A 26,912-nucleotide genomic window follows, 5' to 3' on the forward strand; every position below is an offset into this window, starting at 1 on the left:
ATAAGATTTTCTATCATTATTTATTTTTTAAATGGAATTTTCATTGTATACTTATTTCTGTAATGTTTCTTTAAATTTTTACTATACAAGACCAGGATGTGGGGAGCTACATAATTTTCTCTCATGATTCTTTAGCACTGAAGAAGGCTTTGTATAGCCGAAACCGGTCTGCTTGCTGTAAGCCATTTATATGGCTTTAACTTTTTGAAGTTATTAAATATTTTCCCTGCTAAACCATTGTGCTGGTCCACATTTTTGTCTTACTAATCTAATAGGGAGGCAGAAGCCAAATACACTCTGGCTAGGCTTATAAATGCCCTAGGGCAGATAGGCTAGTATCTACCTATGAACCTATGAAATAGTGCAGCCTGAGAAAAGGTGGTCAACCCCAAGGCAAATAACACACAGAGTGTGGCCATCCGCTGGGAAAGCTTATGACCACACTCGGTGCATTTTAGAGAAAAAAGTTTTTGGGGCCTCAGACATAGTTAAACTAAGAAAAACAACACAAGGCCCAACACACACACCTTCACACAGACGGGGAGGAATAAACTACACTAAAAATTAACCAGATAACAATATTAAAACTAAAGGGTTTTAAATACAATGGCAACACACAAAACAACAAGCAATATTACACTACAGAAAAATTAGAAAAGCAATATTTTTCTCAAAGAACGACTAAAACCCACGCCTGGAACTCATTCAAAGCTGTTGAGTCAACCGCGGCAAACGAGATCTGAGGTCAGAGAGGGATGGCAGGGTATTATGGGTAAGGGGAGGAACTTGGAGCTCGGATCTTAGCTGTTTGAAGCTGCCGGCTCTGATCCGATACCCACAGGTTGATGGACAAATGAAGTTAACTACTTCAGATCTGACTTTAGAGTGGCCATACGAGCGCAGAAAATCTTCTTGTCCTCTGCCGATATGGACTCCGGGGTCGACTCGGCAATTTCCTTTACTAGGTCTCGCTGCAGCCGAATCACATGTGCCATGTAATTCAGCTCGAATGGAGAAGGTCGCTGAAGCGTACACCAGCTTCCCAAAAGGGTCCATCAACCCTTGACTCTTGGTCAGGAGGATGGGACCATTCCTGGTGGCCACTGCCACCACCATGGCATCAATGAGAAATCCCTTATTCAAATACAATCTGAGGGGGGCTCAAGACCTTACCTGGATGTTTGGGAATGGGCTCCATCATGTCTGGTTCCTTCCAAGGCCAAGATACAATGAGATCCACTAAAGAATCTGCAAGAAGTGACACTCAGGAAGTATAGGGTCCTGTGCTAAATGCCTTGTGGAACACTGATTCATCTGAGGTAGGTTTTTGGGCAGATCACCCCCCCTCGCTGGCGAAGGAGTTCCATGATGTCTCCGAAGGAGACATCCTTGGGGGTGACTGCAGGAAACCTTCCCCATCCTCCAAATTGGCATCTTCAGTGACAGACTCTGGTGGGGAGTCAAAGTGCCTCTTTTTGCACATATGCTTGCGAGGGATCTCCTCAGTGGGAATCTCTGGAGAGGACTCGCCAATGTCTTGCTGCTCCCAAGCGGAAGCTTCCAGAGGCAAAGTGGTGGCAGGCTGTCCCTGAGATGGCAGGATGGCCGGAACCGTACCAGAAACTGAGGGAGTCTAAAGACGAGATGGTCAAGGGTCTGGAGGAAATCAAAGGACCCTCTCCACCACATCAAAAGCCGAAGGGGAACGGACAGCCTGTGAAAGGACAATAGAGCAGTCACCCTCTGACCCAACAGGGGAGTCAGAGCTGAGCCTCCAGGCACTGAAATACCATGATGAAGGCTGCACTCAGACACACTTGGGGCCGACACCAACCCCTCTGAGCCAGTCAGATCCAACCCACTCAAGGTCACAGCCGGTGTCGAGGTACAAGGTAGTCAGCACCGGCCCCTCGACACAGAGTCTTCTGATCCAAGGGCTCTGAAATCGAAGACCAGATCAGAGAAGGAGCTATCTGGGTGAAAAAGGGCTGCGTGCTTCCCACTCTGGAAGAAGAGGGGGACAGGCAAGACTCCCATCTGTATCTGGGTGTGGATGAACTTCTGCATCATCCTATCCGTCTCCACTTCGCTAAGGCTCCGAGTGGAGTGGGAAGAAGAGATGACCAACACCAGCCTGGAGGGCTGATGAGAAGCCCGAGCCAGCGACCGGATCTGGAGCTCCTCCAGCTCCGGGGAAAACCGAGGAGAATGGAGCCAGGGAGACTCCGGCCTCAGAGCCAACCTAACTTTAGGTGGGGGGGGGGGGTTGGCCGGAGACGCTTCCTTGGCCTATCCTTTCTAGAAACTTTGTCCCCATCCCCAGGCCTCTTTCTGGGAGTTTTGAGTCCCAGAGGCCGGGGAGGAAACAGAGGCAAAAACCAGGGGCACAGGGACATGTGTTCCCAGAGAGGGAAGAAGGCCCTTAAGAATTAGTTTGTCCCTCCTGTCCTTAAGTGCCCAGGGATTAAATCCAGCACAGATGGAACAGGAGGCCTGGAGATGGGCTGCCCCAAGACACACTATGCACAGAGTACGGCCATCCGCTAGGGAGAGCTTATGGACACGCTCTGTACACTTTCTGAAGCCGGGTTTGGAAGTGTCCAACATATCCCAACCTCAGGCCCAGCACAATCACCATCACCCAGACCACGCATGCAAGGAAAGGAGAGTGAGAGAGTTTTCTTTCTTTTTTTTTTTTACCGATGGAAATGCAGAGGGGAGGCAGAAAGTAGAGAGAGAAAAGAGAAAATTTACACCCAAAAAAAGAAGTTATGTCTTACCATAACGTTCCACCTGTATTGTTGATCCTCGTTCAGTCATTATGCATGGGTATCGGTTCCGAGCTCGGAACCGAGCCAGCCATTTTCCAAGCTCGCGTCAGCTTCAAAGTCTCGAGCTAAACTCTTACCCACAACCCCCCTCTCTCTGTTAACTCAGATTCAGTTTGCAAGTCAAAAAAGGTAAAGGTTACCTCTGGTCAAATAACCTAAGAGAACCGGATGGTGAGATCCACTAGAAACCACAGGAGGGGGAAGGAGGGAGGGTCGTAATGACTGAACAAGGATCAACAATACAGATAGAACGTTATGGTAAGACAACTTCTTTATCTGATGTTGTTAATCCTCATTCATTCCTTACGCATGGGACAGAGCCCCATGCTACCTCTATTCCTGGGAGGCTCTCATGGAAGGACATTCCTGAGCACCATAGAACCGAAAGATGCTCTTCCCCTGGAGGCCAAATCCAATTTGTAATGATTGATGAAGGTATGAGGCGTAGTCCAAGTTGCAGCTGCGGAGATGTCATGTAAAGAAGCTCTGGCATGGAAAGCAGCAGAAGTTGCCACCGACCTTATTGAATGAGCTTTCATGGTAGTAGGCAACGAGATATGTTGTGTGTAAATAAAGGTCACACAGTCCTGCAACCATCTAGCTAATGTGACCTTAGCAATAGCAGATGCTAATCTAGGTCCAGAAAAGGCCAAAAATAACTGGTCAGATTTACAAAAGGGTTTAGTCCTGTTCAAGTAAAAACAGATTTGCCTGTGTATATCTAGGGTATGTAGGCAATACTCTCCTCTGTTTCAATGATTGGGAAAGAAAACTGGCAATTCAATGGCTTGATTAATGGACATTTCAGAGATCACTTTAGGCAGAAATGACGGATTAGTTCTCAGAGACACTATCGCTATGAAAAATCAAGTATGGACTCTTGATACATAAAGCTTGAAATTCAGAAATACATCTGGCAGAAGTAATAGCGACCAAAAACAAGGTTTTCCATGACAAATACTTGAGGTCACAAGAAGAGGCTAGTTCAAAAGGTGACATTGTCAGAGCTTGTAGAACTAATGATAAATATCCCATGGTTGAATAGGTTCTCTAAAAGGTGGCTTTAGATGATTCACACCTTTTATGAAGGTCTTGCACAACTTATGGGACATGAGAGGAATCTTGGACACCCTCATGAAAATTAGAAATTGCAGCCAAATGAACTCTAATGGTAGAGGCTGATAGACCCGATTGAAACAGGTCGGCCAGATAGTCTAGTATTATCGACACTGGTGCTGAAAAGGGGTCTACTTGTTTATCTTTTAGCCAACAGATAAATCTTTTCCACTTGCTCAGATAAGCAATTTTAGTTGTAGACCTATAAGAAGCAATGAGAATATCACATACTGGTAAAGAAAGATCATTCTGCCTGGCAATCAAGGGAAATGGAGTAGCCAAGCCATTAGATTAAGGCTGTTCAGGTTGGGATGAATCAGGTTCTGTGGGTGTGAGATCAACTTTGGGGTTGGATGGAGAATCCATGGTCGATCTAGTAGGTGAGGCCAAAGGAAGGGGAACCAAATCTGTCGAGGCCAATATGGTGCTATGAGGATCACCTTGCTCTTCAACTGACAGGCTTTCTTCAGAAACTGGGGAATGAGAGGAAAGGGTGGAAATGTGTAATGAAGACCCGAGGGCCAATCATGGACTAGAGCATCCTTGGGTGACTGTCCCGGAGGGGGAATCAGGGCAAAGTAGTTGCTGCACTTGTAGCTGGTCGGGGATGCAAAGAGGTCGCAGCAAGAACGGCCCCAGCGGTGGAAGATCTCTGCCGCTATCAAGGGATTCAGGGACCTCTCGTGAGGTTGAAGAAAGCACCTGCTGAGTCTGTCTACTATTACGTTGGAACTCCCAGGAATGTGTGTTGCTAGAAGAAAACGGTTGGTAGCCATCGCCCATTGCCATATCCTCATGGCCTCTTGACAAAGGGGGTAAGATTTGATTCCACCTTGCTTGTTGATGTACCAGACCACCGCCATGTTGTCTGATTGAATCGCAATTGTCCCAGACGGCAGCAGGGGATGGAATGCTTGCAACACCAGAAGCACCGCCCTCAGCTCTAGAACATTTATATGCAGATGGGCCTCCAGTTTGGACCAAGTGCCTTGGACCATCTGTCCCTGACATAGCCCCCCCACCCCATCAGGGAGTCGTCCGTGGTCACTGTGGACTTGGGTTGCTGGTGGGAGAAGGGCTGGTGGGAGAAGGGGCAAGACCACTGTGAGAGATTGTGTGTCATCCACCAATTTAAATCCTGTTTGCACCTGTGGGTTACTCGAATCATGGCTGAAAGAGGATGCTGAAAAGGATACCTTTGGGTGAGCAGTAGCCATTGTAGAAGCCTCATGTGAAACCTGGCCAGGGGAACAAAGGTGATGGAGGCTGCCATGGAAACCAGCAGCTGTAGGACCGAGTGAGCTGTGGATTTTTCCTTTGAAAGGACTGGAATTAGTTGTTGCTTTATCCTTAGAATTTTGTGCTCTGGGATAGCAGCTGTGCAGTTTTTGTGTCCAAGATAACCCCTATGAAGTCTGTCGACTGAGATGAGGTGAGATTGGATTTCTGCCAGTTTATGGTTATGCCTAGCCTTTGAGCAGCAAGGAGAGAGTATGCCAAGGCTTTTTCCAGTAGATGTCTGGTGGGGGCAGAAATGAGCCAGTCGTCTAGGTATGGAAACATCTGGAATCCTTGAAGTCGCAAGTGAGCTGTGACAACTGCCATGCACTTTGTGAACACTCTGGGGGTTGTAGAGAGTCGAAGGGCTGTACTCTGAACTGGTAGTGACTGGCTCCTGCACGGAAGCGCAGAAATCTTCTTGATGGCCTGTCCACCTTTATGTGGTAGTACACATCTTGAAGATCTATACAGCACATCCAATCGTCTTTTTCCAAAAGTGGGAAGATAGACTGTATTGTGACCATCCGGAATTTTTGTACTCTCACAAACTTGTTCAATACACTGAGATCCAAAATTGGTCTCCAGTCCCCGGTTTTCTTTGGCACCAAAAATAGTCTTGAGTAGAATCCGGATCCTATCTGGTCTGGAGGGACTATTTGGATGACTCTCTTTCTTAGCAGCTTTTCTATCTCTAGTGCTACTTCTTCCCTTTGACTGGGTGGAACGTCGGGAAGATTTTTTGAAGGGATGGGACAAAGATCGAAGGGGATATGATTAACCTCTGGTTATACTCCTTTTTACCCAGGAATCGGTTGGTGATGGTTAGCCAGGCAGAAGGGTACAAGGAGAAACGTCCCCAACCACTTCCAGAGGAAAGGATTTGGGCCGCTCTTCAGGAGCACTGGTAGGATTGACCAGGGAAAGAATCCCTGGAGCCCTGGTTACGCGGGCCCCCTCTGCCCTGAAAGGAGAGTCTTCCCTGTGAGTTTCCCCCTCTGCCTCTGGGGGAGAATGCGGCCTGTGTGTCACGGAAAGGACCCTGAGATTTCTTGAACCATATCTTCCCACTCTCTTGATTTCGGGAGAAAGCACATTAAGGGGAAGAATAACGGACACCTACGGCAGAAAGGGTGTTGCCGTCCTGTTGATATCTGGCCAGTGTGCTTTTAACTTTGGGCCCAAACAACGAGGAGGCCTCAATGGGGGCATTAAGAAAAGAAGACTTAAAGGGTTCCTCAGAGTTGCACAAGTGCATCCAGGCATGTAGTCTCAAGATTGCAGCTGAACCCACTGCTCTAGCTGCTCCTTCTGATGCGTGAGATATCAGTCGCATAGAGGAGTTAGATATAGACTCAATGGTGGCCAGCTGAGAGGCCACTTTGTCACGGACCTCATCAGACACGGCACCAGCCAGGGTTTCAGAGAGCTCAGAAACCAGATCCCTTTGAAGCCTGGTAAAATGTGCCATATAATCCAGGGACTGGACAGCAAAGGTCGCTGAAGCAAAGGTGCGCTTCCCTATCCTGTCCAGGGCCCGGAACTCTCTCTGTTAGGTGAATGGACAGTCTGGCTTTCTTCTGCCAGATCCTTTTTTGTTGCGGCTGCCACCACCAAAGCATCCACAGGAAGACCTTTGGACCAATGAGGATCCGAAGCAGGAGGGGACAAGATCTTATCTGACCTCCGGGGAATAGCTTTAACAGTATCAGGAGCCTTCCAAGCACACTGCACGATGAGCCGGACAAGTTCATCGGCAGGTGGAGTAACCCAGGATTGTAGGGGGCTGGGTGCGAAAGGCCTGCAGGAGCACAGATTCCTCAGAGGTCGGATTAGAGGACTGCCAGTCACCTCTCAGTTTCAGGATTTCGAGGATATCACCAAATGATACCTCAGAGGGTGACTGAGGAGATACTTCCCCCTCATCGAAATCTGTCTCTTTAGTGAGGGACTCCTCTGTGGAGTCCATGCGCTTCCGCTTACACAAACTTTTCCAGTAAACTTCCTCAGCGGGAGAAGCTGGAGAAGACTATGGATAGGGGGATTCCTGGGAGAATATGTCATGTGGCCCTTGCACCCGGTGACCACTAGATGCGACTTGTGAAACCAGTGTACCAGAGGAGGGCGGAGGTATAGACAGTCCAGAATCGCCAGCAGCAGCAAAAGCCTTCTCTATCAGTTGGAAGGCTGGTTCACCCGAAGAGGAATGTATGTCTAGGACAGGGGACACCCCTCCCCTAAGTGCCTCAGCCCACCGACCTGGAGTCCCTGGATGGCTGTGGAGCAGTAAGCTATGTGTGTCACAGCTGACATCCTGGGTCATAATGAGAAGTTATGTACCTACCATAACGTTCCATGTTAGTTGTCTTCTCTCGCCTTCTTTCTTGCTTGATGGGTTCGGAGCCGATCCTCGGCTCCAACTCAGCACTTTGCTAAGCTCGAGAGTCACTTTTACCAGCTCGAGGCAGCCCCATATCCCATGATGCAAGGCGGTAAGTACCCAGATCTCGTTTGTTGTCTATAGGCAATAACACCTAGCATAAAAAACTTCCCAAAAGGAAGAAAGAAGGCAGAAAAAAAGCCTGAAGGATGGTTTAGGAGGACCAGAACTGTATGGTCTTAAGAAGCATTCTTCCATGTAGAGAGAAAAGGTCTGTCCAGGCCAGGGGGAAGGAGGGAGGGTCGCAAGAAAGAAGGTGAGAGAAGACAACTAACATGGAACGTTATGGTAGGTACATAACTTCTCAATGTTAAGTTGTCAATCTCGCCTTCATTCTTGCTTGATGGGACCGTGTCCCTAGCACCTCTATCCTGGGTGGCTCAATGGAACAGACTCTTGAGAACTGTAGAGCCAAAACTGGCTCTGTCCCTGGAGGCCAAATCCAATTTGTAATGAGAAACAAAGGTATGAGGAGTGGCCCAAGTGGCTGCTGCACAAATAGTGTCTAATGGAAGTCTAGCTTGAAAGGCTGTGGAAGTGGCTAAGCTTCTGGTTGAATGCGCTTTAGGTTTCAAGCACAGCTGTTTTCCCCTGAGCTGATAAATTTCAGAGATGACAGAAGAAAGCCATCTAGATAAGGTCACTTTTGAGACGGGAAGGCCTTTTTTATCAGCATAAGAAACAAAGAGCTGATCGGATTTCCTGAATTGTTTTGTTCTGTCCAAATAATATCTGAGTTGGCGGTGAACATCAAGATAATGTAACTTTTGTTCCGATCTGTTTGAGTAGTTTGGGAAAAATACAGGAAGGTCAATAGACGGATTCAAATTACTCTTTGAGGCGACCTTAGGCAAAAAGGTCGGATTAGTTCTCAATGATACTCTGTCTTTGTGGAAGACCAAATAGGGGGGACGAACAGAGAGAGCATGAAGTTCAGATACCCTCCTAGCCGATGTAATAGCAACCAGGAATAAATTTTTCCATGAAAGAAATTTCAGGGAACATGAAACATCTGGCTCGAAGGGAGGAAGAATCAAGGATGTCAGCACTAAATTTAGGTCCCATTGCATTGAGGAGGAGGATTCCTGATTGGAGGTTTCAGGAAAAAAATTCCTTTTAAGAAGGCTCTACAAAGCCTGTGGGACAATGTTGTGATCTGCGAACCCGACATGAAAGTTCGAGATAGTAGCCAACTGAACTTTGACCGTGGAAGAAGAAGAGCCCGCGTGAAAGATTTCCGCTAAGAAATCCAAAACTGCTTGTACTGGAGCAGTAAAAGGATAAATATTTTTAGCTTTTGCCCAACAAGAAAAGCGTTTCCATTTGCTGGTATAAATCCTTCTAGTAGAGGATTTTAGGGAAGCTACTATGATGTCCCTAACAGGATTAGAGATCATAGGAAGCCTGGCTAAGGAAGGAAGTGGAGCAACCATGCTGTGAGGTTGAGAGAAGGGATAGACCGGTGCAGCTGACCCGATTGGTGAATCAGAAGGTCTGGTACTGGGTCCAGATGCCACGGCTGCACCAAAAGGTGACGATGGAGGAACGGAAACCAAATCTGTCGAGGCCAATAGGGAGCAATGAGAATCATTTTGGCTCTCAAAACGGTGGCTTTCTGGAGTACTTGTGGAATCAGCGGAAAAGGAGGGAAGGCATAAAGAAGTCCCTGGGGCCAATCGTGGGTTAGAGCGTCCCTGGGAGGATGGCCTGGTAGTGGGAAGAGAGAAAAGAAGTCTGGGAATTTGCTGTTTTGGGGAGTAGCAAAAAGATCGCAACATGGGCGGCCCCATTCTAGAAAAATCTCCTCCACTATAGATTGTTTGAGAGACCACTCGTGAGGCATGAGAATAGCTCTGCTCAATCTGTCCGCTAAAATGTTGGTTTTCCCAGGGATATGCGTTGCTACCAGAAACCGATGAGAGGAGATCGCCCATTGCCAAAGTCTGAGAGCTTCTCGACACAAGGGGTAGGACTTGGTTCCGCCCTGTTTGTTGATATACCATACTACAGACATGGACATGTCTGTGTGAACTGCAATTGTTCCCAAGGGGAGAAAGTCGTTGAGGGCTTGCAACGTTAAAAGCACTGCTCTCATCTCTAGGACATTTATGTGCAGGCGGTATTCAAACGGTTGCCACGTCCCATGAACCATCCTGCCCTGATAATGACCCCCCCCACCCGATCAGGGAGGCGTCCGTAGTGACAGTGGCTACCGGGGCCGGGGGTACAAAGGGTCTGCCTTGGTGAATCTGGGGAGAAGTAATCCACCTTGAAAGATGATTCCTACAAATTTGTGTCACCAGTATTTGGTGACGCATTGGAAGTTGTTGGTAAGACCACTGAGTGAACAACATCCACTGAAGCAGGCGCATATAGAAGCGGGCCAGGGGAAGAAGGGTAATGGCCGCAGCCATGAGGCCCAACACCTTTAGAACCATTCTGGCTTGTACTTTCTTGCTGGCTAGGATGATCCTCACGTGACCTTGTATATCTGAGATTCTTTGGTCTGCGAGGGTTGCTGACATCCGAATAGTGTTTAAGTTTGCGCCTATGAAAGTAATAGACTGGCAGGGCAATAAGGAGGATTTTTCGTAGTTGATCGAAATTCCCAATTGAGTGCAAAGATTTATTGTGTAATCCCTGACTTGAAGAAGTTGATGCCTGGTGGTGGCTGAAAGGAGCCAGTCGTCGAGATACGGAAACACCTGGAATCCTTGATGTCTCAGGTGAGCCGTGACCACTGCCATACATTTGGTGAACACTCTGGGGGCTGTAGTGAGACCAAAGAGCAGGGCTCTGAATTGGAAATGACTGGACCCCAGCCGAAAGCGGAGAAACCTTCTGGAGCGTCTGTGAATTTTTATGTGATAGTACGCATCCTGAAGATCTATTGAGCACATCCAGTTGTCCTTCTCTAGGAAGGGCAGAATTGACTGAAGTGTGACCATTCGAAATCTTGTCTTTCTCACAGACTTGTTGAGTCTGCTGAGATCCAATATTGGTCTCCAGTCTCCCGTCTGTATGGGGACCAAAAAGAATCTTGAGTAGATTCCGGGCTCTGAATGGTCTGTTGTAACTGGCTGAATGGCTCTTTTTTGTAGAAGTTTTAATACTTCTAACTCTACAACTTCCCTTAGACCGGGTGGTACATCTGGAAGGGAATTTGAGTGAGAGAAAGGACTTTCCTCGAAAGGAATTTTGTAACCCTCGGATATGATCGACTGTACCCATCTGTCTTGAGTGAGGGAACGCCAGGCTTCTGGGTACAGCGATAGTCTTCCCCCGACTGCCTCCAAGGATGGACAGTCGGGCAACATCTCAGGGATGCTGAAAGGGCTTGTCAGAGAGGCTCTCTGCTTCCCTGGTTCTGTGGACCCCCTCTGCCTCTAGAGCGTCTGTTATTGTTACCCCCTCTGCCTCTAGGGGTAAACTGACCACGTGTATCCGGCGTGACTCCTTGGGATTTGTGGAACCACATCTTTCCACCCTTCTGTCCTTTAGGGTAAGGTCTAGAAGGGGTGGAAAAACGGACCCCTACGGCAGAAAGAGTCTTGCCGTCCTGCTCACACCTGGTCAATGTATCCTTCACTTGAGGGCCAAACAAAGCTGACCCATCAAAGGGAGAGTTTGTGAAGGACGCCTTAAAGGGATCTGCAATATTACAGAGCCGCATCCAGGCTTGGCGTCTAAGAGCCACACCTGTACCTGCGGCTCTACTCGCTCCATCTGCTGCATATGATATCAGTGCATGGAGGAGTTAGCAATAGAATTAAGGATTCCTAGCTGCAAAGCAATTTTTTCTTGAGCCCCTGCAGCTGTGGGATCCTGTACTACTTCACCTAGTTCCTTAAGGATGTCCCTTTGGAGTCTGGTGAAGTGACATAAGTAGTTTAGCGAGCGCATAGCAAAGGTCGCTGAAGAGAACATCCGCTTACCATACCTATCCATGGTCCTAGAATCCTTATTAGGAGGATGGACAGGTACGGAAGGATCTGCAAGTTCCTTCTTAGTGGCAGCCGCCACCACCATGGCATCAGCAGGGACACCTTTCGTAAGGAATTGCTTATCCGAAGGGGCAGTAATAAATTTAGACGGCCTCCTAGGAACTGGCTCTACAGAGTCAGGAGCAGCCCAAGCCTTTCGAGCAATAACCTCCATAAGGGGGTCGAAAGGCGGAGACACCCAGGAGGTGGAGGGCCGAGATCCAAACGCCTCTAGGTATACCGACTCATCCTCAGAGGGATTATTGGAGGGCCAGTTTCCCCTCTGTTTTAGGAGTTCTATGATGTCTGAAAAGGAGACATCCTCAGAGGGGGATCTTGGGGATCCCTCCGACTCATCTAAGTCGGTATCTGAAGTGATAGACTCAGGGGAGTCTATGTGTTTCCTCTTACAAATCCTCTTGTGCGGAGGATCTCCTGACTGAGGAGGAGAATCCTCGGAAGAGGGGGTTCTTTCCCAGTGGGGAAACCTGAGGCGGAGGATCTCTGGGTCCGGGAGCAAGAGAGATGGCAGAGATATCGACAGGCACCGTAGAGGGAGGAGCTAAGGGAACAGACTGCTGGCTGAGTCCAGTGGCCAGCACACTCTTCATCACCTCGAAGGCCCCCCTCCCAGGGAGGTCCGAGAGAACCCATTCCGAAGAAACCGGAACTCCAGGGCCCACCCAAAGGGAAGGCTCCAAGGCAGATGTCGGAGCCGAGCTCACCAAGGCCGAGGCTCCAAGGGGAAGAGTGGGGTCGGACAAGGGTCCGATGCCACTCACCCCCTCGGAGGAGACCAGGGAAGCCCGACCACCGAATCCCTCTAAGGAAGGTCTCGAAGAGGAGATAAGAGTGGATGCTGAGGGAGCAGAAGGGGGGGGTATCCGCCCCTCAGCCATAGCAGAAACTATTCCCGAAGACTCCAGCTCCAAACTCTGAGGTAGAGTCGAAGGAGGAACTACAAGAGGGTGTGGACTAATAGTCGTCTGTTGAGACGGACTATGTAGCATCTGGGCCAGTGCCTGTGATTTCAATAATCTACTGACCACCCTCTCTAAATCATGGTCAGAAAGCCTGGATGACCTAGATGATCGGCTCCGATGGCTCCGTTCCGAGAGGAGAGGTGAGGCGAGCCGAGTATCGGTTCCAAGGAAGGGGACCTGGACCTCTTCCTCGAAGGAACCATCGGAGCCGACGAAACCATAGATGCAGTCGGAGCCGAGGACTTTTCGGCACCGACAGAAGGTCTCGATGCATCGGCTCCGGCCGGAGCTGATACAGACATAAAAGTAACGGTGTCGGAGCCGGTCGGCGCCGACACCGAAGCCTGAGCCACATGGTGGTCGGAGCCAGTCGGAGCCGACACCGATGTGACTGAAACAGTATCGGCACCGATAGCCATCTGTGCCGAAGGTTTATGCAAACCAGGATCGGCTCCAGCCTGAGCCGATCTCGACTCAGAAAGAGTCGGAACTGAGGCCGCAGGCTTAGATGCAGAAGCCTGGGCCTTGGAAGACTTTGAAGTCTTGCTCGTAGCCGACTTAGCCGGAGAGCCCTCTGGTTTAAGAAGACCCCTTAAAATCAATTTATTCCTCCTCTCCTGCAGGACTCTCTGGCTAAAGGAATGACAAATCACACAGGAGTCCTGCAGGTGAAGAGGTCCCAGGCAGTATAAACAAGAAGTGTGACCGTCTGTCAGAGACATCTTCTGACAGCACGAGTCACACTTCTTAAAGCCTGAGACCCTTTCTTTGGACATAGTTGTTCGAAACACACACAACACAGTCCCAATAAGATAACAAGTTATCCCAAAAAAAATAGAGAAACTAACCTCTTACACACACACACACACCCTGACAAGGGGGGGGGATGGGAGGGGAGAAGGCCTGACTAAAAAAATTAAGGAGGAAGGGTAATTTTAGTCAAAAAAAGGGCTTAATATAAACTAAAAACATTAGATATAAAGTTTAAAGTGAAAAGGGGCTAAAGATAGTTTAATATAAAACACTTACCAGGAGCTGGTAAAAGGAGGACCTCATCAGCGAAGCGGCAAACGAGATCTGGGTACTTGCCGCCTTGCATCATGGGATATGGGGCTGCCTCGAGCTGGTAAAAGTGACTCTCGAGCTTAGCAAATTGCCGAGTCGGAGCCGAGGATCGGCTCCGAACCCATCAAGCAAGAATGAAGGCGAGATTGACAACTTAACATCAAAACTTTCCTGCCACGAAGGCAACTGCGGTTCCTTTGTGAGATCCATAAAGGGAACCGCAGAAGGGGAAGACTGTGCTATATCCATGGACTTCAAAGGCAATGAAGGAGAAGAATAGGAAGGGGTCTTTGGAGATGGTTGATCACCTCCCAAGGAAGGATAGTTCCTGAGTGGGATGCCTCTGGCCAAGAGTACCTGGACCAAAAGACACAACACATCATGTTCGGAAAGGTTTCTAGTGGAACTCACGGAGACTGAGGGAGAAACAGGCCTGTCCACAGAAGAGGCAGACTCGGTGCCCATCTCATCTGACCGCACAGAGGACAACGGTGCCGAGAGAGACTGGACTACTGTTGTCTGCACCGAAGAAGTCATTGGTGCCGAGGTCATTGTCTGCACCGATACAGGGATCGGTGCCGAAGTGGTTGTCTGTGCCGAAGCTGGAACCAACAAAACTGGAGTCACCAATAAAGGCGTCGGTTCAGAGAAAGATCTCTGAGCCGAAGCGGTCAAGGTCTGCACCGACTGAATGGTCAGTGCCGCTACAGTGGTAATGGTCTGAATCGAGGAGCCCCTCGGTGCCAATAAATAGAAGACTGCAGGAGAAGACGGAGCCAAAATCAGTAATGGAGCCAAATGTCTAGGCACCGAAAGCAGTAATGGAGCCAAAGGTCTACGCACCAAAAGCACTGGGGCTGACAGAGCTCCGGAGCCGAAACTTTAGCCTTTTTAGGTTTAAGTTGGCGGGAGTCCCCAGCCGGGGATGAAGGCAAAGATTTAGCCTTAGCAGGAAAATCAATTTTCTTATGGGCTCTAGGAGGGGTTGCAACCTCCGACCCAGAAATAGCCTCTGAAAAGGGAGACTTTAGAAGTCTCTTCAGTATCAGCTTGGTTTTCCTTTCCAACAATGTTCTATTAGAAAAGTTCTCGCAAATAGTACTGGGTGGTTCAACAGACAAATGGGAATCTCCCAAACAATAAACACACAAAGAGTGTGCATCAGAAATAGGCAGTTTGTGTCCACAATCAGAACACCGCTTAAACCCCGGACTACCTTTTTTATCTGCCATCACAGCAAATTAATTAATAGAAAAGTACCAACAATTGTACAAGACAGCACCCGAAGGTATGAGAGAGAAAAGGGAAAAAGATTACCAATGATGGTAAAGAGAGAATACCTCGTGGTAAAAGTAGTAAGGAAAAAGCAGAAAAACCTGAAGAAATTATGAACGCTAAATGCGATAGGGTCAGAGACAAAATATGAACTTTTCTGACAGAAAAGTAATTTGTAAAGCAATTAAACAACAATCGACTGTACTTAGCTCAAGAGAAGTAGCTTGACATGACCGGATGGCAACGTGGCAAACGAAATCTGAGGTAACAGGGAGAGGGGGATTGTGGGTAAGAGTTTAGCTTGAGAGTTTGAAGCTGACGCGACCTTGGAAAATGGCCAGCTTGGTTCCGAGCTCAGAACCAACACCCATGCGTAAGAAATGAATGAGGATTAACAATATCAGATCAAAACTTACAACAAACGTTTTATGCAGAGAACTCGTATCACGATGTGGACATACAGGAGGTAAACAAGATCTGAAGGGAGGAAGGAGACAGGAACATTATGGGTAAGGGGAGGAGCTTTGAGCTTGGATTAGATGCTGGATATGTGGCAGAGTCTGATTCGATATAGATTAGGAAACACACAGGTTGAAGATCAAATGAAGACAACTACTTCAGATCTGCAAATTTTTGAAGTCTATGTACCCTTTTGTCATCAAGAGTGTCACTTTGGTTAAATATGGCATGGCAAAAATAATGTTTGTCAAAACATGTTGCCATATGCCTGAAACTCTTACGCTAGTTCAAGAAACAGCTACAGAACATTATCCCAGTCTTAATATACTACTGAATCCATATGTCACAGTTCCATGCCTCATTGTGCAGAAGTTTGTGGAACGAACAGTTAAACTGGCCGATATTCGTTTAACCACTTATGGTCTCATGACCTGAAATATTACAATGTACTTGAAATCACTGTACCAACCCACAGCTTTATAAGTTAAGATTCTTCGTGCTGGCCTACTGCATTTTTTTCTTAAGCTGGTAATATGCTGGGGCAGCTGTGTAATTTCCACGTATTATACAGAATTGTAACAGGGTCTCAGATTGCAACCATATGTTATGTGTTCGCAAAATGGATTCAAGAAACTCGCCTCTTGAGCTGTGCATTCGGGTTACATTTCTTTACCCCATTTTTCCAAGTCTATGACAATTTATTTATGATTAGAGACCCAATTATAATCCCCTATATAGTATAAGGAGTGTCACAATCATGCTCTGAAATCAGAGGATAACAGACAACTCTGGTAAGCACCATTTTGACACAAGAAAGTTACTTAAAATTTAAGAAGCTTTCAGTGATGTTATACTCTTGTGTTACATGATAAACAATACTAGAAGAGGCTTAAAATCTGCAATGCACTTTGTGCTGCCACTCTTTTCCTGTTGCAATACCAACTGTATTACAACTTCTAATGCTGTCAGAGGATCAGTCATGCACTTTTCCTCTGACCTCATTTTATGAGGCAATTCTGTGTTGCAGTTTTCAAAGTTGTAAACATTCTCACTTGGCTTTTCTTATTTGTCTCTCCTTGAAATTTATACTACACAGTGACAGCGTAAAGTTCCACATACCACAACAAATTGTGTGGCTGCACTAATTGTCATAGCTGTTGTGTTTGCATTTTACCTTAAATGAAGACAAGACACTTCTTCCTCTCTTTCAGTGGCATTTATTACACACGTGTGGGAGCCTACTGGAAAGTACCACAGAGACTCCCCGAACAAAAGAATGCATAAGCTTATATGCTGGTGATATTGCTGACAGTACAAAAATATAAACTAGACCAATTAAAATAGTACAAAAGACAATTAACCAATCAGTGGTTTACCTGTAGGCTTGAAGCAGTTCACATTACTATATCTCTAGGCAGAGAAAGAAAATTGTGTACACTTCCATATAAGGCACACTTCCTGCTATCAGACAGGCTCTTGTTTTTCAGTACTTTTCCACTACTCACAGTTTACTTAATAGTTCATAGTACAGAGTTCAAATCAATACATACAGGTTTTCACATACTCAATCTCCTTTGAACACATGTTTTGACCAGTCATATTCTACAATCCCCCATTTGATGCTGTGTAAGCATCACCATTTAGTCTATCATACATTTGCCCCAAGTCTAACATAACCATGTGGCTAGATCCTTCAACAATGTCGCATATTTTTATTTCATCATCCATAACTGTAGGCATATAGAACTTTGGCACCTTTTTAGTAGTCTTGAAAGACATTAATTTCAAAATCAATGCTCTGATTAAAAACACAACAAGAAAAGCAATAAGAGCTAATACTGCGATTAATAGGATTAACTTTAAAAGTCCACCTCCCCAACCTGAGAACAGGTTAGTTAGGCATGCCCACATTGAGATATCGGCCTCATTGGCCTTAGAGAGTTCGGAGACTCTCTGAATGAGTTTGAGATGACTTTCAATTTCATGCTGATTGTCAGGAATAAACGCACAGCACTCATCCTGGATTAAAGCGCACGTTCCGCCTTTTGCCACTAGGGTGAAATCGAGAGCCATATGGTTTTGGAGGACTACAGCTCTCATGGCAGTCAGTTCATCAGTCACTAGTTCTAAGGCAGAAAATGTGGCATTGCTTAATACTTCAAGCAATTTAGACAGTTTTCTCAGTTCCCAGATTGATTTTGCTGCCCCGGATGCTGGGATTATACCAGCCCATGATAGGATGTCATCACCCAAGCCCATATAAGATAGTCCTTTGGTGCCAGCATGAGCCAAGTCATGATGATAAATCCATGATGCAGCAATTTGGCCTAACGGATTGTTAGGCTTTTTAACCTCTCGCACGTTCCGAATTTTCCCCTTGGGTAAGGCAGATGCATGTCGGATGGCTGGGACTAGAAAAAACAGCTACCAGACCAGTTCTCCAGTAGCCATTTATAAGCCCTTCTTCCGCATATAAAATAACAGTCTTGGAACAGGGTGGTAACATTTGAAGAATGGTCACTGCCCGTGGTTATGCCATGGAATATGGCAAGAAATACGATATTATGAGAACCAAATAATGAGGCATTTCTCAATATCGGCTTAATGGCATCAAATGAAACTTGACAGCCCGAGGCTAAGCGTTTTCCTTCTGTATAATTGCACTGGTATTAGATTGTCATATTGCAGATACTTTGTCCCATTTTTCGAGTCCAATGATGTTGACTTGAGTAATTCCATCAGAAACAGAGTGCCATTGCGACGGAGAGAAAGTTGTAATGCAATAGATTTACTGGATGTAATGTTAGCAGTGTTGTCAAGTAGACTATTCCATGTATCAATGATACTTAGTGAAGCCGCAGCCAGTCACAATCCCCCATGTACAGAGGGAATAGAAGTGCAGAGCTAGCAGTTAAAGACATTGAATGTAGAAGCATAAACATATTTGATGGCTTGATAGGTGTTGAAAGATGGGTGCCAAATGGCTCGTTTGGTGTGATGCATCGATGGAGCAGGAAATAAAAATGGCCACAGCAAAAATAACAGTAGAAGAATGACCACCAAAATGATTGTCCAGTATTTGTGTGGAAATGCTGGTTGAGTCTGTGTAGTGTCAGAAGTTTGGAGTTTTCCAAAAGGGTAAATATTAGGCATTGTCAGGTACTGGAACAGTTCTACTGCGAGTACGTGTAGCAATGGGAGGAGAATCTGGAGTTGAAAAAGGTAAAGACGGTTGATCTTCAGACAGCACAACTTTTTTGATGTGCGAAATGTGGATCCAAGTTGTAGATCTCTGCAGTCGCACAGCATATGACATAGTTAGAAGAACCAGGAAGGGCCGCTTCAGGTGCGGCTGGAGCGCTGTTTTTCTAGAGAAAGATTTAATGTAGACCCATTCCCCTTGTTGCAAAGTGGATGCTAGAAAAGGATCAGGAAGATGTTGAGCAACTGCTACTTGTCGGTGGTGAAACTGTAAGAAAGAAACAAGAGATTTGCAATACAAAAGAACGTCATTATCAAATGCATCATAGTCAGAAAAAGGTGGTGGTGATGTCATGGGCATAAGCAAAGGGCGACCCATGAGGATTTCATGTGGAGAAAGACCCTTAGTAGGATGCGGTTGTGAATGCATAGAAAGTAAAGCTAGTGGTAAGGCCTGTACCCAAGTTAGGCCTGTTTCTGAAGTGACTTTAGCAAGTCTGGTTTTCAAAGTCTGGTTCATACGTTCAATAATACCGGATGCCTGTGGTCTGTATGGACAATGAAATTTCAAAGTAATGCCTAACATTGTGCACAATACATCAACTAACTTAGCAGTAAAATGTGTCCCTTGGTCAGAATATATTTGACAAGGAACACCAAAACGAGGTATCAATTCATAACACAATGTTTTTGCAACTGAAATAGCATCATTCTTAGCACATGGGTAGGCTTCTAACCATCCCGAAGAAATATCAACAATAGTCAAAACATATCTAAAACGAGCACAAGGTGGAAGTTCAATAAAGTCCCATTGTAAGGCACAAAATGGTCCCATTAGTTTTGGCACAGGTTGAGCGGAAGCCAGAGTGCCCTTTGAAATGTTATGCTGTAAACAAATGGAGCACGTGCTCAAAAAATGTTGCACAGAAGCAGAAAGTCGTGGGGCAAACAAATCCTTCTGGATTTGTTTAATCAATGCTTGTACCCAGACATGAGCTGGCGAATGGTACGCTTTTATAAGAGAATTTAACATGGATGTGGGGCAAATTAATCTGCCATCCGGGTGCTGCCAAATTGAATCAGAGCATTGAAAACAATTATGGGCCAGCCATGTTTTTCTTTCTGATTCCGATGCTTCAGTTTGTAAAGCTTTCAATACAGTAGTGTCAACAGTTTGTAAAATAGGCTGCAAAAATTTTCCCTGAACAGTATTTGAAAGAGCAGCCTGATTGGCAGCCCAGTCAGCTAAATTATTTCCCTTAGCTACTAGGGAGTCGTTAGACTGGTGAGCTGCACACTTGACAACAGCAATTTTGGAAGGTAATAAGTCCTGCAAGCGGTGATCAATATACAGGTAATTTTTTTATTGGTGCCCCAGAGGATGTCAAAAATCCCTTTTCCTTTCATAGGGTACCAAAATCATGAACACCACCATGGGCATAATGCGAGTCAGTATAAATAGTAACAGATTTGGCCATTTTACATGCATGCGAAAGTGCCACTAATTCCGCGGCTTGTGCGGAAGTTCTAGGCGGTAATTGTCCAGTTTGCAAAGCCTGAGATGGCGAGCAGACTGACCATGCAGCCTGAAGTTCTCCAAAATTATTCCATAAACAGGATCCATCCACAAAAAGAACTAAATCAGAATTGAGCAAAGGAACATCTTGCAAATCTAATCTAGGAGACAGAACAGTGTTAACTACAAGCACACAGTCATGTGGTTCGCCCTCGCCACTAGTTGGAATTAATGAAGCAGGGTTTAGTGCTGGGCAACGTGTAATTTTAATAGTGGGATTACTTAATAAACTTAACTCATATTTAGTGAGGCGAGCATTAGAAAGATATTGAGTCTTTGTTTTTAAAAGTAATGCTTGTACCGCATGAGGTACTGCTAATATAGTGTCATGCCCTAATGTCAATGGTGCTGCCATATCTACCAAAACAGCAGCGGCTACTACTGCACGTAAACAGGATGGGTAGCCAGAAGCAACAGGGTCTAAGTACTGTAATATGCTATAGGTCGATAGCCTCCTGTGCGCACTTGTGCCAGCAGGCCCAGGGCAGTTTTATTTCTTTCGAAACAGAAGGAAACAAAGGGTTTAGAGTAATCTGGGAGCCCCAGGGCAGGTGGGTTAATCAATGCTGTTTTAATAGCCTGGAAGGCGGTTTCATATTTAGGGGACCAAGGCAGAGGGTCTGTGACCTCCTTTTTTAAAAGCTGTAACAGAGGGGCCGAAATTTCTGAAAAATTGGGCACCCACTGTCTACAATAACCTGCTAGGCCGAGGAATCCCCTAAGTTGTCTCTGAGTTACAGGGTGGGGAGCAGTCTGAATGGAGGTGATTCTGCTTGGAAGTATTTGATGTGAACCTGTGGAAATGATATGTCCCAGGTATTGTACATTTTCTTGAGCAAACTGCAATTTAGATTTATTTACCTTAAAACCTTGTTTGGCTAAAAATCTTAAAACTAGAAGCGAGTCCTCTACACAAGACTGGGTATCTTGTGAAGCAAGAAGAATATCATCTACATACTGAACTAATACTGAATGTGGTGGTGACTGTAAATGCTGCAGTTGTCTATGCATCTCTCTGGAAAACAAGGCTGGAGATTCTACATACCCTTGAGGTAGTCGGGTCCAACTGTACTGTTGGCCCTTATAAGTGAATGCAAACAAATACCGACTATCTGCATGTACTGGGATAGAGAAGAAAACTGATGAAATATCTATAACTGTAAAACAACGTGCTGTAGGTGGGATACAGTTCAAAATCGTAGCTGGGTTTGGTACGATTGGGAAAACAGGCAAGACAGCTTTACTGACTTCTCGCAAGTCTTGCACAAATCTGTAAGCTTGTTTACCAGGTTTCTTTATCGGTAGAATTGGGGTATCACATGGACTTGTTGTAGGTACTATAATTCTTTGTTGCACCAGGGCAGAAATGACGGGGGCAATACCAGATTTGGCCTCTGCCGTCAAAGGGTACTGTGGTACCAGAGTTAACTTTGCTCCAGGTTTTAAGGTTATTTTAACAGGAGTGGCTGAAATTAGAAACCCAAAATCATTATCATGAGTGGTCCATAGATGAGAGGGTAATGAGGTCAAATGATTATTCTCATTGAGGTCAGACTGCATACACATTCTTTGCAGAGTGACGTTTTCATCTAAAGTAGCCAAAATACTATCTTGTGTGTCTGAAGGTACTTGTAAATATACTCCTTCAGCGGTACAGAAGATAGTTGCTCCCATCTTACAGAGCAAATCTCTTCCCAATAAATTTAAAGGTGCTGAGGGTCCTACTAAAAATGCATGATTGTTTTGCAAAGGTCCTAAAGTCACTGGGATTGGGATGGTTTCAAAATATTCAATAGGAATGCCAAAGACACCCACCCCTCTGGTTACGTTATTGGAGAGGGGACAGTTATTGCTGCTTCACCGGCTAACATAGATTTGGATGCTCCAGTATCAATCAAGAAGGGGTACGGTTTGTTTTTGACAAGTAGCATAACATGTGGTCCATCTTGATCCACAGGTATGAAAGGGCACAACTGCTGTTGTCCTTGCTCAGGGAACCTTCACTGTGATGACTGTCGATTGGATGGAGTCCAATTAGAATTCCACTGAGGTGACGTATCAGTGGGTGGGGCAGGTTGCTCAGCCAGATACGGACATTCATTTCGCCAGTGGACTACTTGGCCGCAATTAAAACACTCAGTTTGATTTTGGGGTGTGGCTGATTGATCTTCCTGACAGTTTTGTCTATTATGGTTTCCAGCCCCTTGGCAGCGCACATCTGAATCTGCGCCTTAACCAATTTCTCTTGCAAGTTTTTTCCTGTGCTAAGTGGTCGGAGAGGTATTGCACTTGTGTAACTAATTTGTGCAATCCAAGACTAGGCCAGTTTAAACACACTTCTTTTACCTTATCTCATACTTGTGGGCGTAATCCATCTACGAAAGCAGCAGACAATCCACTTTGTGCCACCCTTCAATGGGTTCAGGGTACCCAGAATAAGCCTCAAAGGCTTCAGTGAGACGATTTAAAAACTCGTCCACGGGTTAGTCTTCTTTTTGAAGAACTGACTTGATTTTGGACCAGTTGGGTGTGGGTGTAACTATTATTGTGATAGCATCTACTAAACTCTGTCTAACCGCTTCAAACCCATTATCTCCATGTGAGTCATGTTTCGGAATCGGAGTAGGGACATTGGCATGGTCCCAAATCCATTTTATCAGATCAACCAGTATGGCATACTGAAGAACTGCCTTAACTTCTTCTATCGTAGGATTTTGTAAACAAATATGTCCTGCCAGCACACGCTGGAATTTAGCTGGATTAGTACGAGTAGGCGGCAATAATTTAGTAATGGCTTGAAAATCAACCGCCGACCACGCCCTAGGTACTACAATGGACGGTGGTTCCTGTGCACGTCTAGCATGAGCCGGGTTAGGTACCTCCCTCAAAGGTAACAATGTGTAGTCGTCTGACAACTCCGACCCTGAATCTGGATTAAATTTATCTGGTCCAAAATACCAGTCCCCACTGTCAATTATAGCAGGAACTGACCAAAAAGCCTTTGTCTGTGTAAATGTTGTTTTCCTTTACCTTTATAGTAGGGTTTAGCTTTAAAATACATTACAGCTTTTGCTTCCTTATGAGTCTTACGAGTTTTTGGTCCCTTTTTTCTATCGCTTGTGTCCGGATCTGAGTCACTAGAGTGACTATTCACTGCTCATTCTCTTTCTTTAGGGGTGGGGGTCTTTAGTGGTGGAATCTGGCTGCTGTGCTTCCGCTCCTTGTTGAGCGAGGGGGGCTGATATTGCAGGGGTGCAATCGGTGGTGCAGTTGGTGGCTGCGGGAGCCAAGCATTACCGTCTTCCAACGATTTAGTTATCTGTAATTTAGCTAATTCCTTCACAGGATAAAGCCCCTTAAAAGGTGGGTCCTTCAAACATTTACAGTTTACTATATCTAAATTACTAGCAGTTTGTTGTAATTCTTTCAGTTGCTCTTTTAATTTCTGCTGATTATCCTTTAAGCTACTACTAACTGAATCCCTTTCTCTTTCTTTCGCCTCTGTCATCCAATCATTAAATGCTGCCCAGCACAACCCTGGTATTCTTCTCCTTTTTTTTCTTAATTTCCCTTGGAGATTAAGAAAAATATTTTTATTAAAACTACCATTCTCTGGAAAGGTGAGTTTACCATTGTCCTCAGTGAGGGTGACCCACTGACTTATAAACATACAACTGTCCCGTGACACCTGAAAAAACATAACCAGCTGGCGTACCTCTTTCTGGCTCTTTTATGGTTCCCATACTCGCTCCCATTTTCACACGATAAGCTATTCTGTATTTTACAGAGGTAGCTATGATGTTTTGTAAATGTTTGCCACACTCTCGTATCTCCTTTCACTCGTATGTCATCAGTGTTTTGCTTTATCCCACTCTCATACTGCACAATCAATAGCAAAGAGAAAAAAAAGAAAAAAAATACATGCCACTTACCTCAAACAACTGAATGAGAGGAATTACATTTCTATAAAATTATCAATACCAAATTTGTGAAGCAGATAAGTACAGGAAATAAAAGAAACACTGCCAGAACAGAAAATTCTGTCATGGGCCCTTTTACTAGCAGTACTTTGTTCAATCCCCAACTACAGCAGCCGTTGTCAATTCAGATCCGAGTAAATGGCACCAACTGTTGTGTTTGCATTTTACCTTAAATGAAGACAAGACACTTCTTCCTCTCTGTCAGTGGTATTTATTACACACATGTGGGAGCCTACTGGAAAGTACCAAGGAGACTCCCCGAACAAAAGAATGCATAAGCTTATATGCTGGTGATATTGCTGACAATACAAAAATATAAACTAGACCAATTAAAATAGTACAAAAGACAATTAACCAATCAGTGGTTTACACGTAGGCTTGAAGCAGTTCACATTACTACATCTCTAGGCAGAGAAAGAAAATTGGATACACTTCCATATAAGGCACATTTCCTGCTATCAGACAGGCTCTTGTTTTTCAGTACTTTTCCCCTATTCACAGTTTACTTAATAGTTCATAGTTAAAATCAATACATACAGGTTTTCACATACTCAATCTCCTTTGAACACATGCTTTGACCATTCATATTCTACATAGCAATAAGATACTTTGTGCTTTTTTTTTTCTTTTGCTTCTACACCTCATCTCTTGATACAAGGAGCAATAAAAGCTCTATGCATCATTAATTGTGGCCAGGTGTTTCACATCATACTCGTTTATATGGGAAGAAAATACCAACATGCCGTTATACTCAATCAATATCTTGAGGGAGAGTAGGTAAATTTTGAGAATCAAACCTCTGAACCTACAGGTATATCACCATCTGCCAAGACTATTGAATTTGTTTCACCATACAGCCAGAAGAAATCCAAGATTAACTTCCTTCAAAAATTGTATCAACTAAAAAATAACAGGATTATGGCAGTCAAGCTTCTTGAAGGCCAGTAGGTCATATGCTTGACAATCAAACCTATGTATCTATGATGTATTCAAACCTATGTATCTATGACGTATTCAAACATTTTAAGTACCTGCAGAATTCTGACATATGCTCACTGTAGCTGTGGCCAATTTATATACATTATAAATACAAGAAATCACATTTCTTGAGCTGCATATGAATACCCATCATCACTGAAAGAAAAATGTTTTACCAATCTTGGCTGCCCTCTGGGACAGCTGGATACTTGTCCAACTCTGAAGATAGGGTCACTAATGTACAGTTATGTTGGTGCCTCATACAACTGTACCAATTTCAGAACAGTCATCACATCAGTGCAGCTCTGACCAACATGTATGAGCTGGGTGTGCATGCATTTATGTGCACAGGCATGAGTGCACATGCGCACACACACCTAGCACAAGAAAAACAGATAGACAAATTCAGGTCAAGCCAGTCAAGTTGATAGGCAGCCCTAAGTCTATGATAGTAGAAATATAGGATACACAAAATCAAGACAATGGCTTGAAGATGAAGCTAGAAGGTATTTCCGAGTACGTTTTTAACAACCTAAATGGAAAGGTAGTGGGCACAAAGGAAAAATTAATCTGGACAATTAACAGTGCATGGTACTGACAAAAATGCAAGTAATTAGTTCACAACAGCTTCATCAACAGTTAGGGATCTGAGCAAAGGCAGTTTCTGCCATCATATGTGCGAAATATACTTCCAAAATTGCTCACTTTGTCTTTAATATGTAAATTTGAACAAGAAAAGATCTGTTAAAAAGGTGTGCACAAATACCTTTGTCAGATGTTTTTTCTTATTTTTCTTTTTTGGCTTACTTTGCGAAGAGGACATCAAAATTCGATTAGCTTCAAGATCAGTCTGCAGCTAGGGGGAGATGATTACAAATATTTCTGTTCAAGCATTTCAACAGTTAAATATTCAATATCAAGAATGTGACAGCTCCTTTCTAAGCACACTTTCTAAGTTGAGCTTAACTTCAAAAATAAGCAACAAAACACAGCACCATCAAAAAAGTTAAAACATCAGATAAATGTATTAGAGTTAAGTAACCTATCTGCCACACTAACTGTTCTGTCTGAATTAAGATTCAACACAAATTAGCTGTGCAAAGAATGACCCTTAAGCACACTAGACCCAACATCTACAATCCCAACCTGGCCAAATGAAATCTCTTCACCTGTCTCTTCCCCGAATATTGACAGTAGTTGCTCTCCCTTACTCACTAAAGGCATCTCACAAACTTTGACTTTTAAAGTTACACCGCTAACAAAACCGGTGGAACAAAATGGGTGGCTGGAGAACCAACCAGTGCCATGGCAGAGGCACCCACCAGTGGCTCAGCAAACTAAGAGTTGGTTAACTCCTTTCACACCTTTTCATTTTTGTGTGCTGGGGAAGGTATAAATGCAAAGACAGACTTCTGTTCCATTGGTAAGCTGGGCAATAGGTCTGGAATACAGGTTGCGGCACGGTGATGAGTCAGTAAGGTGAATGGCAGAGAACAAGTAGTTCTGAAAGTACTCCTCTCAAGCACAATATCCTGTCACACACACACACACAATAAAAATGTTTATAGTCAAAAAATAAACTTATCATAAGTTTATACAAGCACCAACATGACAGTTCCCTTCAAATTACAATGACTGTCTTAGTCTTTGTTGCTGAGCACAAGTAACTATCAATAAAAGAAAAATGCTTTCCTTATAAATTACAATTAAAAAACAATGGCTTTTCCTAGTGAGGAATTATTTGTAC

At 44.9% G+C, this 26,912-nt stretch overlaps 1 protein-coding gene across 4 annotated transcripts in view; it reads right to left on the reverse strand.

Annotated features, from left to right (window-relative positions):
• The window catches only part of CEP57L1 (centrosomal protein 57 like 1), a 971,979-nt gene that overhangs the window by 450,152 nt on the left and 494,915 nt on the right, over nt 1–26,912 (reverse strand). For all 4 annotated transcript variants that reach the window (XM_044065279.1, XM_044065261.1, XM_044065253.1 and 1 more), the window contains exon 7: nt 25,932–26,021. In XM_044065279.1, the coding sequence (XP_043921214.1) occupies nt 25,932–26,021 (90 nt within the window). The remainder of the gene's footprint in view (nt 1–25,931; nt 26,022–26,912) is intronic.

Source organism: Protopterus annectens, chromosome 1.part0 (genome assembly GCF_019279795.1).
Source record: "Protopterus annectens isolate FY-2018-M chromosome 1.part0, PAN1.0, whole genome shotgun sequence".
Classification (NCBI taxonomy): Eukaryota; Metazoa; Chordata; order Ceratodontiformes; family Protopteridae; genus Protopterus; species Protopterus annectens.